The 15,012-nt window shown below is 35.9% G+C and overlaps 2 protein-coding genes and 1 pseudogene across 2 annotated transcripts; all 3 read right to left on the bottom strand.

The window, feature by feature from the left end:
* Positions 1-876: 876 nt before the first annotated feature.
* On the bottom strand, positions 877-3,340 carry LOC114733489 (pentatricopeptide repeat-containing protein At4g14850-like). Its single transcript, XM_028920956.1, is given in 4 exon segments — positions 877-1,024; positions 1,027-1,385; positions 1,544-2,801; positions 2,804-3,340. Coding segments are annotated over 4 exon segments (2,052 nt in total). The 5' UTR covers positions 3,132-3,340; the 3' UTR covers positions 877-917.
* A 928-nt stretch (positions 3,341-4,268) lies between these two features.
* Positions 4,269-6,156, bottom strand: LOC114733488 (probable amidase At4g34880; annotated as a pseudogene).
* Positions 6,157-8,264: 2,108 nt separating this feature from the next.
* On the bottom strand, positions 8,265-10,234 carry LOC114733484 (eukaryotic translation initiation factor 4B3-like). Its single transcript, XM_028920952.1, has 2 exons — positions 9,081-10,234; positions 8,265-8,360 (listed from the first exon to the last, which is right to left on the bottom strand). The coding sequence occupies exons 1-2, from the start codon at positions 10,178-10,180 to the stop codon at positions 8,321-8,323; spliced, it is 1,140 nt and encodes a 379-aa protein (XP_028776785.1). The 5' UTR covers positions 10,181-10,234; the 3' UTR covers positions 8,265-8,320.
* Between the last annotated feature and the right edge of the window lie 4,778 nt (positions 10,235-15,012).

Here is a 15,012-nt window from a genome sequence, read left to right as displayed (position 1 = left end):
AGCATAACCATGGTGAGCTAATGCAGCAACGTGGTGTTCCAAATCACCACATCTTGCTTGTCTCCCACGACATGGAATACTTGCTTGGCATTTTCTATGTTGCCACATTTTGAATACATGTCAATAATAGCACTAACAACAATATTATTAATTCTGATGTTATTTCGAACTAGATGAGCGTGTATTTGTCTCCCAAGTTTGAATGAAGCAATGTTTGAACAAGCAGATAGGCAGCTACTGTATGTGAATTGATCTGGTTTAGCATGATGCATGATCATCCTTCTAAATACTTCAAGTGCGTCATGACCCAAACCCAATTTGGCATAACCACCAATCAAAGATGTCCAAGAGATAGAATTCTTCTGAGGCATCTGATTGAAAAGTTCAGTAGCTGATTTCATATCCCCACACTTCGCATAACCTGAAACTAATGTAGTCCACACAAAAACATCCTTGAGGGGCATTTCATCAAATAATCTCCTAGCATCTTCCATTTTACCACACTTTGCACATGCATCAAGAATTGAACTTGATATAACCACATTGGATGAAAATTCAGCAACTAAAACCTGCCCCTGGATCTGCCTAGAAAGTTCAAATTCTTTAAATTTCACGCAGGTAGTCAAGACACCAGCGAAACTAAGTTCGTTATAGCCGATGATTCGTTTCAACGATTAGCAAAGAGACAGCGAGAGGTTGGTCTTTGAACATTTCAAGTCATTGATAATGAAGGAGACCTCATGGCCCTAGTGCAATCTGGAGCTCCGTCTCTATTGAAAATTATACACTGGAAGATATATAGTAAAAGAAAAGAGCAATGAATTTTGCTTTTACAACAGTATGTACCGTATTAATTAATGATGGTAAATTTTGCAATCTCAACATTCGATATTTTCGTTAATTATATTTTGCAGCTATTACCAATAGTCTTTACAAGAGCACTGGCCGTGCTTAAAACAATGAAAACGATTATTATCTCTCACTATAATTTCTCTACCCACAATTCTTGAGATGAACTTATGGCACTATGACAATCTCCGCATATCCTAAGATTTTTTGTGATTCGTATGGGTACTCCTGGGGGCAGAGCTATGAGGCCAAAAGCAAGAGCAATCTTCTCACTGTGGTACCACACTTCTGAATCCTTTTCTTCTTCTTCTAAATCAAAGAGTGATAAATTCGTATCAGGTGCATATCCTGCTTCCCTCATTTCCCTTCTAAGCTCAGTTAACATCGCCTGAATTTCATCATTCCTTTCGTGAACATTATTCTTTTTGGCTCGAAATATATGAACCCGATTCTTCACAGTAATCCAACTATAACCAGCACCTTTTTTTATACCAACATCTTTCATTTCCTTCCTGACAATCGTGGCTTCTTCCCACCTGCATTAATCAATTACCGGTTTAAGTTTCAGAGGAATGGCCCCAAATTAGTCATCAAATGTTTAAGAACAAAGAAACATAATTAAAAAAAAAAAAAAAGAACTAACTGTGGTGCCGGTTAGCAAATGAAAGATGACTCATCAATATGAAAATATTACCTTCCAGCAGCAGCAAGCATGTTAGAAAGCACCACATGGTTGCCTGAGTCCTGGGGGTCAAGCTTAAATAAGTTTTCGGCCGCAATTTTTCCTATCTCTGGCTTCCTGTACATCCTGCAAGCCCCCAGTAAAGCTCCCCAGACTGAAGTAGTGGGAAGAATTGGCATTTCCTTTATAAACTCGTATGCACGCTCACACCAATCCGATCGTCCTAACAGGTCCACAATACATGCATAATGCTCTGCTCCTGCTTCAATTCCATAGCTTTCTCTCATTGACCCAAAAATCCTCATCCCCGTCTCTACTGCTCCAGCCCTACTACACGCCGATAATACAGAAACTAGTGTCACATAACTTGGTGCCATCTCAGGCTTACTTGATGTCATTTCCTCAAATAGAGCCAATGCCATGTCGGCATTACCTTGGTGTGCATATCCACTTATCATTGCATTCCAAGTTACCAGATTCCTCTCTGGCATTTCATTAAAGACTTGCTCTGCATCCATTATACTTCCACATTTTCCATACAAGTCTACTAGCGCACTACCAACAAAGATATTCTCCTCAACACACGCTTTCAGGGCAAGCGCATGAAGTGACCTGCCCAATTCCAGTCCTCCAAGCTCAGCACAAGCACTTAGCACACCTGACACCATGAAGTCTGTTGGCTCAACTCCTTCTTTCCTTGCCTGCTGGAATACTAAACATGCCCTCTCTTCATTATTGTTTTGCACAAAAGTAGCCAGCATAGAGCACCAAGAAACATCATTCCGCCAGATAATTCTTTCAAAAACCATTTCAGCAGATAAAAGATCTTGACATTTTCCATAAAAATCAATAAGCCCATTTGAGACAGATACATCCTCCCCATATCCACTACGGATTATAAAGGCATGTAACTGACGTCCAAACTCCAAATTTTTTGTGTAAGAACATGCATTCAGAAATGCACAAAATGTTATGGAATTAGGCTCCCCACCGACACATAGTAACTTCTTAAATGCATCAAATGCATCTTGAGACCGGTTGTCAAGCACTGCATTAGAAATATATGCATTCCATGTGGCTATGTTTTTTTCAGGCATTTCATCAAACATCTTATGAGCTTCGACTCTAAGACCCATTTTGCTGTACATGTCGAAGGCACTACATCCAACGAAGACGTCGCGTATTTGACCAGCTTTCACCGCAAGGGCGTGGACTTGTTTTCCAGTAAAGGGCATATGCAATGAAGCAGAGGCTTTAAAGACACAAGGAAGGTGAAGTCATTTGGCTGAATAGACTCATGGCGCATATTAGAGAAGCAGAGGAGAGCAGCAGCAAAACGGCCATTTTGGACACAACCAGAAATGAGGGAAGTCCAAGTAACAACAGTACGAGCATCTGTGAGTGAGAGAACACATAGAGCTGAGTTAAAATGATCAAGTTTGGAGTACATGTTGACAAGATAGTTGCAGAGAAATGAAGGGAGGGGGTTATCTAAGGTCTTGACAATCTGGGCATGGACCGCACGACCAAGTAAAGAAGACTGGGTTGAAACAGCAGAATTGAGTAAAGAACCCATCGAGTTTGAAGGCTGCAAGTGCATTATAGGTGATAATGGTAAGACTACATAGAAGCTTTTTCCGGTCTGTTTGTTTGCAAAGATTCATCTGACTTGCTCAAGTCGCAGAACACGGAAAATTTGAAATTCTCTACATTCAACTTCCTTTCCAAGTCTATTTTTATAATCACCAGATCTGCACAGCATTGCTTTTCATTAAAACCAAACAAACTATTGACAGAACAGAAACTTCAGGCATATAACCTTCGTAATTTCAATGTCAATGGTACAAGAAGTTCAGGATCGAAATAGCATTGCAGACCAAATCCATGTGAAGTATGTAATATATTATTCATCATCTTGCTACATTGAAGGGCAGCAGTGGATTCGTCAAAGCAGCTCCGGCCACCATGATTGCTGATAATGGTAAATGTAACGGGGATCAACGCTGCAACAAGTATCGCATATGAAAGTTGAAAGAGCAGATTCCTCCGCCCGGCTATGTCAGATTGGTTGACGCTAAGCGGGGTCGTGAATAAAAAACATTTGAGAAAATTAACATGAAATTTCCTATAATTTTAACGCATTTTAAATTTAGTTTTAATAGTTTTCTATTAGATTCTCATAATTTCCTTAATTAGAAGTATTGGTGCCTATACTCAACAATGTTAGTAACGCATAACGTGGCTTCTGCCAGCATATACTAGATAAATTTTATTATATGAACTTAAATAAATTCAGATTAACCAGATTGCAAATTACATATAAATACAAGATGATGATTATACATATAATAATTTTTATTTTTATATTATTAATAAATAAAGTTTAGATCATCATATTATTTTTTTAAAAAGTTGTTTTCATTTCACAACTTGCATATAATTTAGTTAACATCTTATATATAATTTAGTTAACATTTACGTCAACTCTTTTTTTTTTTTTGTCAAAACATTAACGTCAACTCTAATTAATAGATGATGAGTATATGGTCCAATGCCTATAATTAAATGCACTATAAGGAGGCAATAAAAAAAGGAAAAAAAAACCTACAAAGAGCTCATATAAAATGAGGTAAAAGTATAAGCAATCACGAATTAAAATTTTCAAATATTTTTAATTCATAAAAAAATATAACGTAAAAGCAATACAATATTCGGATAGGGTTGGATCACAGGAGTTTCAAGGCTTGAGTATGGGGCGGTTCCTAATCCCAGTTGCTTGCTCAAACCCATAAACACTCTCAATAAGCTTTGCATCAGAACCTTCAACCCTCCAAAGTTAATGCCAAATGGTGTCAGGTCCTGCGGGCACATTCACTCCTGGTAATCCTCCAATCGCTAGAACAGGAGACACAATTGATCCAGGAGTCACCAATGCATCAAGTTTATAATCTCTCATCAGTTCTCAAACCCTTCTTTAGATAAACTAGCCAAATAGGCCAATGCTGCCTTCTCAGTATTTCCAATTCCATTTGTTGCCTCATATGCCAAGAATATATGCTGACCAAATCCCTTCATCTTTTCCTGCATAATTCATATTCCATTTTGAATAGGTATTGTTCGTATTCATCGAAAAAGAGTTGATCTTTAGTCCCGGGGGAAAAAAACTTTAGTAGTACGTACCAGATCTGCATTCTTGATGTTGAAGGCAATGATATCTGCCAATGATCTCACTGGTGAGACAACCAAGTTCTTGAGATATGCATGGGGATAGTTTGATCTCGGCTAATATTACCACTGCTTCCCGGCTTGTGTTTGAATTTAGGATGGTACTTATGTTTGCTATTTCAAGATTATCTACGATGGTTGCTCCTTCTTCCCAAGAATTTTCAGAAAATTATATATGATGTTAATAGTGCTGCATAAGAATGACTCAAAAATATATACCATCAAACCTTAGTGATGGTTGGTTACCTTAGGACGTGGAAGTGATTCTCAAAAGAGATAGTAATATTAGTGTCATTCAAAAGTCTAAGGAATGGGTTTCTTACTATTCCCAGTCTCTTCCCTTTTAACCCATAACGGTTAAGACATTGTTTAAAGCCACCGTGGGGAGTGTATTTAGACCCATTTGTAGTTTCAGGATCATTATGGTCAGGCCTTACAATTACATCAAGAACATATGGAGCATCTGATACAGTCCTGGCAAGGGACCTGCCAAATAAAAACTAGATGTTGTCACATGGTGGGTAAAGTGTTCAGAAGAAGTCCAACTTCATCTCAATCTTCATATCATTCTCTTGAAATATCAAACCCTCTCACCCAACAGTGTCCTATCTGGGAGAAATAGGAATAGCCTGATCTCGACTAGTGACGCCAACAGTTGGCTTGATGGCTACTACAGAATTAAAACTTGCTGGACACAAAAAGTGACCCATCCGTTTCTGTTCCAAGTGACACTGCAACCATATTAGCAGCAGTCGAGATTGCTGATCCACTGTACATAAGGATTCTGCACACCCACAAAAATTATGATTCAAACTATGTTCATGATACTACCATCCCGCATGTTCAAAACACTCGAAAACAACTAGTCCTAGGTTGACTAAAGCTTGACACAAACCTTTGCGTGGCCGCCTCTGGCACTCTAACCATTAGGAAGAGTGGTAGACCTCAGTGAATCCCACTCAGTCATGCTGGTCTTTCCCAGTATGATGGCCCCAGCTTTCCTTAACTCAGAAACCCCACCAACATCACGAGGCACAGAGGACCCAAGCAAAGCGAAGGAGCCAGCCGTGCTGTTAAGCTTATCCCTTGTTCCAATGTTATCCTTGAGCTGGAATTCCATGTAATCCAAACAGTGACCTTGGTGCTTCCATCTTGCTCTCATAATCAGCCTTAGCAGCTTGAGCCAAGGAATGTGGGTTCACCTTTATCACACCCTTCAGCACTGGGTTCAGTCTCTTGATTTCTCCCAAATAGTACTCATCTAGCTGCCTCGAGGTGAGCTTGTTTTGCTCAAAAGCCAATTGGATCTCAGCAATGGTTGCTTCTTTAATAGAAAACCCTTGTACAGCAATGGTGAGTGACCCAATTGATGATAATATGGTCACAAGAATTATCAACATTATTGAGAAGCCTTGTGACTTTAATGTGGAAGCCATTTAAGCTCTTTTCCTATACTAATTTTGCCACATTACCCTGCAATTTATATCACTTGGAAGCATATTGTAAGGTATCTTATATTTGCCCTAGTGAGGCACTAAATTAATGTGCTCATCTGGTCCTAAATATAAGACTCTTTTTGTAGTGTAATTTATATTTAGAACCCAGGGGGTGTGGTTGAGAGGTGGGGGCTCATCCTCCCTTAATCAAGTGTCGAGGGTTCGATCCTTGTCTTGGGCATGAAAAAGCTTTAAAACCCCAGGCCAGTTGTCTCACCCATCAAAGTGCCTACAAGCCAACGAAGGGATTAGTCACCGGGTCCGCCGGTGGATACCCTGATGTTTCATAAAAAAAAAAAAGTCTTATATTTAGAACCAGAGGAAGTATTAATTAACTTGGCACTTGCGTGTTGTTTCAATATTCGCTGCCTTGCAAGGAAGGTAATATAATAGTAGTACTAAGGAAGGTAGTTATTAACTAATCCCTTATCATAGTATATATATTAAGGCAGATTCTTATGAGTGCATTGGAACATTGAGAACAAAATAATTGGTAGAAATATTTTAGGAGTAATGAGATACTGGTATGTTAACGTGGAATATTTGTGTTTTTTAATCACTGGTGGTGATATATTCTGATGGAGATGATAATTGGTGCTCCCAGAGGAGGATTTATGAAAATTTGATTTCGTATACGTGTACCCTAGTTTGTCGTCAATACTGGCTTTGAAAGGGTCAGTAGTTGACGTGTCCATTATGAAACTAGAATTTATGAAATTAATTGTTAAAATTTCATGGAAAGACTATATTGTTATTTGTAATTAAAAACAAATAATTTTCTAAAAGTATCCTTATAACCAAATATAAACAGTAGCGAATAAAAGGTCATAAATTTAACAAAAATTCTTTCTCTATTTTATTGAAAAGTGAATTACGAACTTAAAAATTTATTCATCATCATTTGTGAATTTTAAGAACGCCATTCTGGATTTATAAAAAGTCAATTATAAATGAATATTCAGAAACATCCAAAGATCTTTAAATCATAAAATTTACAAGTAATTATCTTTAAATGCACGTAAATGTAATATATATTCAAAAAAGATTATCCATCCATTCACAACTAATTTCCCGTGTGTGTGTGTGTGTAAAACCATTCACAACTAGCTTTTCATAAATCCACAAATGACCTCCCAAAAATCTACAAGTAATTATCTTTACATTCACATGACAAATCAACTTTCTCTAGATTCACAATTAACCATCCTTAAATTCAAGAGTGACCTTCCATTGGCTATTTTCAACATTCGATGATAAAGGCAATTTGGTGGAACGTTGAACTGCAAAGGAGGCCCCGAACAGCGAGCTTGCCCTGCAGATTATGGGAGCTACCCTTGCTAGAGATTCGTTAGACGCGCAGTAGGGAGTTGGGGTTAGTTTTGCCTTCTACCTTCCCTAGTATCAAAAAAATAAAGGCAATTTTGTGAAGTCATTTATTTTTTAATTGCAAAGTAAAAACCATGGTCCTTCCACAGGCACAGCGTCTCAATAATTAGAATTCTCAATTGTCATCAATGTTTTTACAAGGTCAGCAATTGTCATGCCCCCCAAAATAAGTTATTAAACGTTAAAAGACACAAACCAGCAGTTCCCAACAGCTTACGCATTCTCCTGGCTACAGCTAAAACAACAGAGTAATCTTCATATCACGATGAACATGACATTGGCATCTATTATAACCAAGTTTTCTGGGACACACGGAAACCTAGGCTGATGAAAAAGAACAAAACAATAAACAAATATCGTGGCACTTGTAAATTAGTCGAGAGCACATACTACGTCTGCAAAACCCAGCATCGAGATTTTGCAGACAACATAAGTCTATATATTAAATGGTGAAAGAAAATAAAAATCACTGCCTCACTTAACAAAAAAGCCATAAAAGCTATAAGACTACCTAAGTTATCAGAATAACTAACAAAATTTTATCACTTCACTAGTGTCTCAAGAGAAAAGACCAAAGTCGTGGTGACAACTTCAATTTGGCAAAAACACGAGGTCTAACATCCCCCACAACCCTTTCCAGCTCTGACAAAAATGTGCAGGGGCAAAGAAAATTCACAGCTCATCAGCTTTCTTCAACACGCCCATTCTCAACTTTCTCAGCACTGCAGCGTAAGGCAGAAAATTGTGAGTGTAAAACTAGACTAAAAAACAATTGAGCAACACGCAGGAACAATGAAGATTTTCCCTAGGAAGAAGACAGGCTGGCAAAAACAATCAGTTTAACTATTAACAATCTAGAAAGATAGGGTCATGAACTCTATGTTCTTAAAATTTAGCTCGGCAGAAGGAACATATAAAGGATCAAAAACATTATCAACCAAGTTATGTTCAACACATGGAAGCCAGCACATGGATGCTGCGTCAAATGCAGCCGAAACTCAAGCTAAGGTTAAAAACAAGATCATAAAGAGATAGCAATAAAGGAGGAGTTCATAACTTCAATATACTAAAATACTAGAACATGTCAAAGACCATAGAAAAATCCTACCCATCAAAGCAACAATTGGAAGAATCCCATCCCAATTATGGCTTCTGAAACAGGCCAGTCACAATAAGCACATTCATTAGCAGGCAGGACAACAGCCTATGTGCAATATACAGAGCAGTATGTAGCCGACTTATAAAGGCGTAATATCCATGACATGCCCCAATGGTAGCATATTAAAGCAAGCATCGCAACATGGCAAAAGAAGATTGCATAATCCAACTCGAAAGGCCCTAAGCTTCTTAATAGCGTACATGCACGAACAAGCCACACAGCCAATCATAAACATACAATGCTTAAATAAACACGTAACAATTAAATTACTAAGTTGACAAACCTATTTGGACGACTATCGTCAGATTCAGTCTTCCTCCAACTTCTCTCAGTCCGATCATCGGGCAAATTAGCACCGCCACTGCCAGCCGCAAAACCCCTCTTCCCAAACCCATCCTTTTGCTCTACCGGCTCCTTAATCTTCATTGTCTCAAGCTGCTCATCAACCTTCTTCCAATCCTGCCCTTTCTCTGCCAAAACCTCCTCCCTTGGCCTAGCGTCTCCGAAAGGACTTGAGCCCTTGGGCTTGGTCACTGTCCCAGAACCCTCCTGGTTTCCATTATTCGCAGTCATTGATCGAGGTTGCAAAACGAGTCTCGGTCTAACACTTCCAGTCTCACTTCTCTCATTTCCACCGTTAGATTCCACCTTCTTCCTATTCCAATTATCTGAGTCTGCACCACCACTGGAAACGAATCCTACTTTCCTCTCCCTTTCATATCCACCGCCATTAGAACCAAATCTCCGTCCCTCTGATGGCACAAAGTTCTTCTTTGATGCCCAGCTGTCCGATTCGTCAGCTCTGGAAGGAGAATCAAAAAACCGTCCTCTATCCCTTTCCTTCCCCTCAAATCCGTTTCCCACTGTTGATTTTTTTGCAGCAGCCCAATTATCTATTTCATCGGCTCGCGAGGGAGCCATATCACGATTTGCTTCCCTACCAAACGAACCATTCCGCCTTGGCTCGTCAGAAACCCTAGAAGAACCCCATCTAGAATTGGAGGAATCGTCACCGCCATAATTCCTATTAGGCCGGTCAAGGGAACCATAGGACCTAAAGCCACCGCCAAGCCGATTCCTGTCACGGTCAAGCTCCTCGGCGGTTCGCTGGCGAGGACCTGTTGGCAGCATCATGAGATCTTCATGTGTTAAGACATCGGATTGAGATGTCTGAGCCGGTTTAGCGCCCCCATAAGAGGTGAACTCAGCCAAGGAGATGGTCTGGCCCTTCTTCTTCTTAGGTTTGGTTGCAGCGGCAGCGGCAAGAGAAGGAAAAGCAGCAGCGTCATCTTCTTCCTTCTGATGAAGAAGCTCAGCTTCATGTTCCTCGGAATCCAGGGCCCAAGCCCCGGGCTTAGCCCAGGCAGATACAGTAGCCGCCATGGTTATGCCTATGTTCGTCTTACTCTCGTACGTCTCCCTCGAAACTCTGGTTCGCCCTCGCTTCGTTGCGTGGCAGCCAAGCTGGGCGAAGAGGATATATATATATATATATATATATATATATATATGCACCCGGTGATCGAACGGTGCAGAATGAGGGTGCAATTTGTACGGACGGTGATAGTTTTGGTGTGTGGTTTTCGGGCTGGTCCTATATCCGAATCAGAATAGGAAAGTTTAAAGTGATAATTTCTGACTGAACCGATAAAAAAGGAATGTTTAAAAAGAGATTGAATTCGTGCTCATCTTATATCTGTATTTTTAGCGAAATTTTTACACCTATATCTTAAAGATTTTTTGGATAAATAAAAACAAATGGATTGCAAATCCAAAACTATGTTTTTTTCTTCATACAATTAAAAAAATAAGTTGACAGTGTTAATAATAACAAAACTAGTGACGAGGTGTGGAGGCTTGTAACCTAATTATCACTAAACATCTTTATTAAGACGTTTTTAAATACGAGGTTCTTTAAATATAATATTGCAAGTTAAATTTAAATAACCTATATCAAAATTAAACTGTCCAGATTGTCAATTTGTTTTAATATTAAAATCACAATTTTTATTTCGATAAAAGCATAATGATAAATAAGGATAATTTTAAATTTTTCATTATCACTTTTTTGGTGAAATAATTATCAACTATTTTTTTAAAGAAATAAAGTTTAACTTTGGTTAAAAAAAAATCAAAGTTTAACTTAAAATATTACAAGTAATATTTAAAGGAAAGGATAATATTTAAAAAATTCCCCATCATAATCATAAACCTATTACCTAATTAACATTATCGACAGCCATATTACTTTAGTTTAAACTAAGAATTACCAAAAAAAAAAGGGGGGGAAATTGATTTGGCAAGAAAAATTCAATAACTAGGATGCTGGTCATTACATGAGAGGATAAACCTTCTTGTCGTCTTATCCATCTCCGCTCCTCCAAGCAAGAGGCCTAATCGACTCACCCGGTGGTTATTGCATTGCAACATAGGCGAGTTTCAGGAATTGCGGATAGAGCCAACCAATAATTTTTAACATCTCAATAAATAAGTAAAAATTAAAAGATTTTCTCTAAAATACTTTTATTTATATAAAAGAGGGAGAATATAAGAAAAAAATAAAAAAATTATTATAATAAAAAGAATTGTGAAAGAAAAAGAATGTAGATGAAGAGAGATGATGATTTAAAAATGAGATAATAAATATATTAGGTATTAAAATAAGTAATTAAATAGGATAAAATAAAAAAAATTCGACAAAAATTTAAGGCAATCTGTAAATGTTGTTTATATTTAGAAATAAGAAGAAGATAGTAGTTGTTTCTTATAAATAAGGATAAATGGAGTAGTTTATGAACTTTTATAACATAATAATATATCACTGTATTTATAGCTTTTACGTTTAGTGTGATACATAATCATAAACTTTAAATTTGGGAAGAAGAATGATTCATTTTTAAAAGTTTCAACATGAGTTTTATCTTAACATTTAATGTATTATTTTATTTTATTTTTAATTATTTATTTTTTTCTTTTATCATATTCTTTCTTATTATATTCTTTCACATATTCTCTTTTATCTTTTTTTATTTATTAGATGAACATATTCAAAAACAAAACTATATTTCTAGCCTATTTATAGCTTTTAAATAATTTTAACTGACAATTTGTTATTCATAAATTAGTTATTTAAAGTTTATAATAAAAATTGAGGGGAATATAAATTAAACTAGAAATTCTTATAGCTTTTTTCAGTGGGGTTAGAACACCCAAAATACTGTAATCTTTGTTGAAATCACCAAACAATTCAATGAATCAGAATCATTAAAACCGGGTACTAAATACCTTCAAATTACTTTTTGACAATATTTACTTATTTAAAGCATGTGTTGACATTTTAACCAGAAAATAGCACAATAAAAAAAAAAGAACCAAGAATATAATAATTGAATGACAAAACAGGGACAGCAAATGGCATGAATGATGCCATCCCACTGACAATTTGTTAAAGGTTTCAAGTGGCCATAATGGATGACAAATTATAATGGAACAACTTGAGATATTCCAGCAAAATATCGTGTTTTCATGTGACAGAAATTCCCATGTACCCCTTTTCTACCACAAACTTGAAGGAAAACTCATTTTCAAATAATCTTACCAAGGTCCCTGTATTGGATATAGGCTAACATAAAAGATCAACTAGGAAAATTATCCCTGGCCGAAACAGAGTCCTATATGCCAGATAAACTAAAGGACAATAATAGGGCTGGCTTCATCTGATTGAGTAGACTACGCGAAAGCTAAGGGTACTCTTATATCTAATTGCTATAAGGATTTGCTGGTCAAAAAATTAATTGCTATAAGGTTTAAGATCAAGAATTGAAGTCGGGTCCAATTGTATAATTCTTCACAAAATCCAATTTAAAAAAGCTCAACAATGAAGATTTTCTGGTGTTGTAAACCCCTCCTCTGCTAATAACAGTGATGTGTTCAAATATTTATATACTTTTCTGGTCCTAAATATAAAACCCTTTAGTATAAGGGTCTTATATTAATTCATGTATTTTTGAGTTCTTTTAGTGTGCTTATTGGTTTTAAATTGCATTATTGATAAATAAATATTTATTAAGAATCATTGACTTTAAGCTTTGCTCCAATTTCCTCATTATGAAGCTTCACGATTCCAAAATTATGTACTTTTGTGACGGCATAAAGCCCACCCTAATGGGTGCTGAACTTTCAAATTTCAAATTACCTTTTCATTTTTTTATATAAAAAGAAAAAAAAAGATAGCAAATGATAAAAATTTGGATTTTAGGGAAATATGAGAGAATGCTTCTTAGAAAATAGAAATTGGTTTATCCTTACTCAAAATGATCTAGGAATTATTTTGCTCACTAATTTAAAATCAAAACTTTAGTCACTGATTAAGTAAGTAATCTTAATCAATAGATGTCCCAAAACTCTAGCTACAATTACTAACTAAAAATATCATTGAAAACCTATTAGTATACAATTAGGCTCAGATTATTGTAATTTGGGTATTTATAGAAAGAACACTCAACTTAAGATATTTAACAAGTACTATACAATTATAAAATTCATTCAAATTATGAAAGAATAACATAAATACATAGAACTTCAAAAATATATATATGTATATATATCTCTCAATTGTATAATCCAATCTCAATCACAAAAAGTTAATTCCAAACTAAGAAATACAACCAATAATCTCAAAAAATTTAATTAAATAATATTAATTCCAATTCAGAAAGTTCATTACTTAATTTATTAAATCTAAGGAATTGAAATATAAAAACTCTCCTAACTCTGAATCTCAAACCCAATTCTTCATCTCTAAGAAGCTTGATGGAATTAGCTACACATGGTTTCAAAATTTTGCTAACACAAACTTTGATCCCATGGCAGCCTTGAATGGATGAAGAGAAGGGGTAAGGGCGATACTGGTGATAACTCGCTGATGATGAAGGCCGAGGATGATGATGCTGGTTGCGGTGATCGAGTGTTGAAAGATGGTCGCGTGGGTGGTGTGCCGCGCTGAAGACGATGAAGAGGGAAGACCGTGATGATGGTCTGTGTGTGATGAGTGGTCTCGTGTGTGTATATGAGAGTTGAAGGGTGGTCGCGTGTGTGTATGGTTTTGGTGTGTACCATATGAGATGGGTCTGTCACATAACAGGAATGCTGTGTTATAAATAGTAAAATTATATACTAAAATACTGTATTTTAAAAGTATTTATCAATATGCTACATTTAAAATCGTTCTTGGTAAGAACAACTTTCAAATTGTATACAAGTTATTTTTGACAAGAACGATTTATATGTTAACTAATAAAAAATAAAATCATTTTTAGTGTGAACGATTTTACTTTTTAATTTTAAAAAATTTAAAAAATAAAATCGTTTATGTCAATAACAATTTTTAAAATCGTTTACGTTAAAAATGATTTTATTTTTTCTTATTCATGTCTCACGTGAGAATCTTTGCTAATTTATTTGCGTGCAAGAATCTCTGTCACTTTTATGCACGTGAGAATCTCCTATTTCCTTCCCGTGAAGCTACAGCAACGTACATGGTTTTTTATGTCACATGTTTTCATACTTCATCTCCTTTCAGATGAGCTCTCTCTTCCTTTTCTTCTTCTTCTTCTTCTCACTTGTTCCATTTTTATTGTTCTTTTTCTCTGTTATTTTTTCACTCTTGCTTCCAAACACTTGACAAGCTATTTTACTGCTGCTGTGGGTATGTTATTTCTCTTCTATGTTTTCTTTTAAAAAATTTGCAGCTGTGATATAGAATTTGATTTTTCATCCATACTACTATTGATGAGTTAATATTTTATTATTCTAATTTTCAGGAGGTGAGTGGTGAGTTCAATAATCTGAAATATTTGTACTCTTTTTAAGCCAGGTGCCTTTTATTTTAAAGGTAAAACTATCATCTATTATATTATTTTAAGATGTTAAGATTTTGATGTAAGCTTTAATCTTTTTTAAGTATATGATTATTATTTTTTCTTATGAAAGTATACTTCTCTAGAAGTTTAAATTTGGTAAGATGGAACTGAAAAATAATTATATATACATTCTAAATATCAAATTTGTGGTATATATTAAGTTGGTAAATTAAAAAAAAAAAAAAGGTGTTTGACCCATTTCTAGTGAACTATTGTTTTCTTATATTTTTTAGGTAAAAATAAGGTGTAAGTAATGAAAAATTGAAATGAATGAGGGGTACTCATAATTTCTTT

Source organism: Neltuma alba, unplaced genomic scaffold (genome assembly GCF_004799145.2).
Source record: "Neltuma alba isolate B1F8T4 unplaced genomic scaffold, ASM479914v2 tig00013007_pilon, whole genome shotgun sequence".
Lineage (NCBI taxonomy): Eukaryota > Viridiplantae > Streptophyta > Magnoliopsida > Fabales > Fabaceae > Neltuma > Neltuma alba.
Note: the sequence above shows the minus strand (reverse complement) of the source record. Positions and strands in the feature narration are given on the sequence as shown.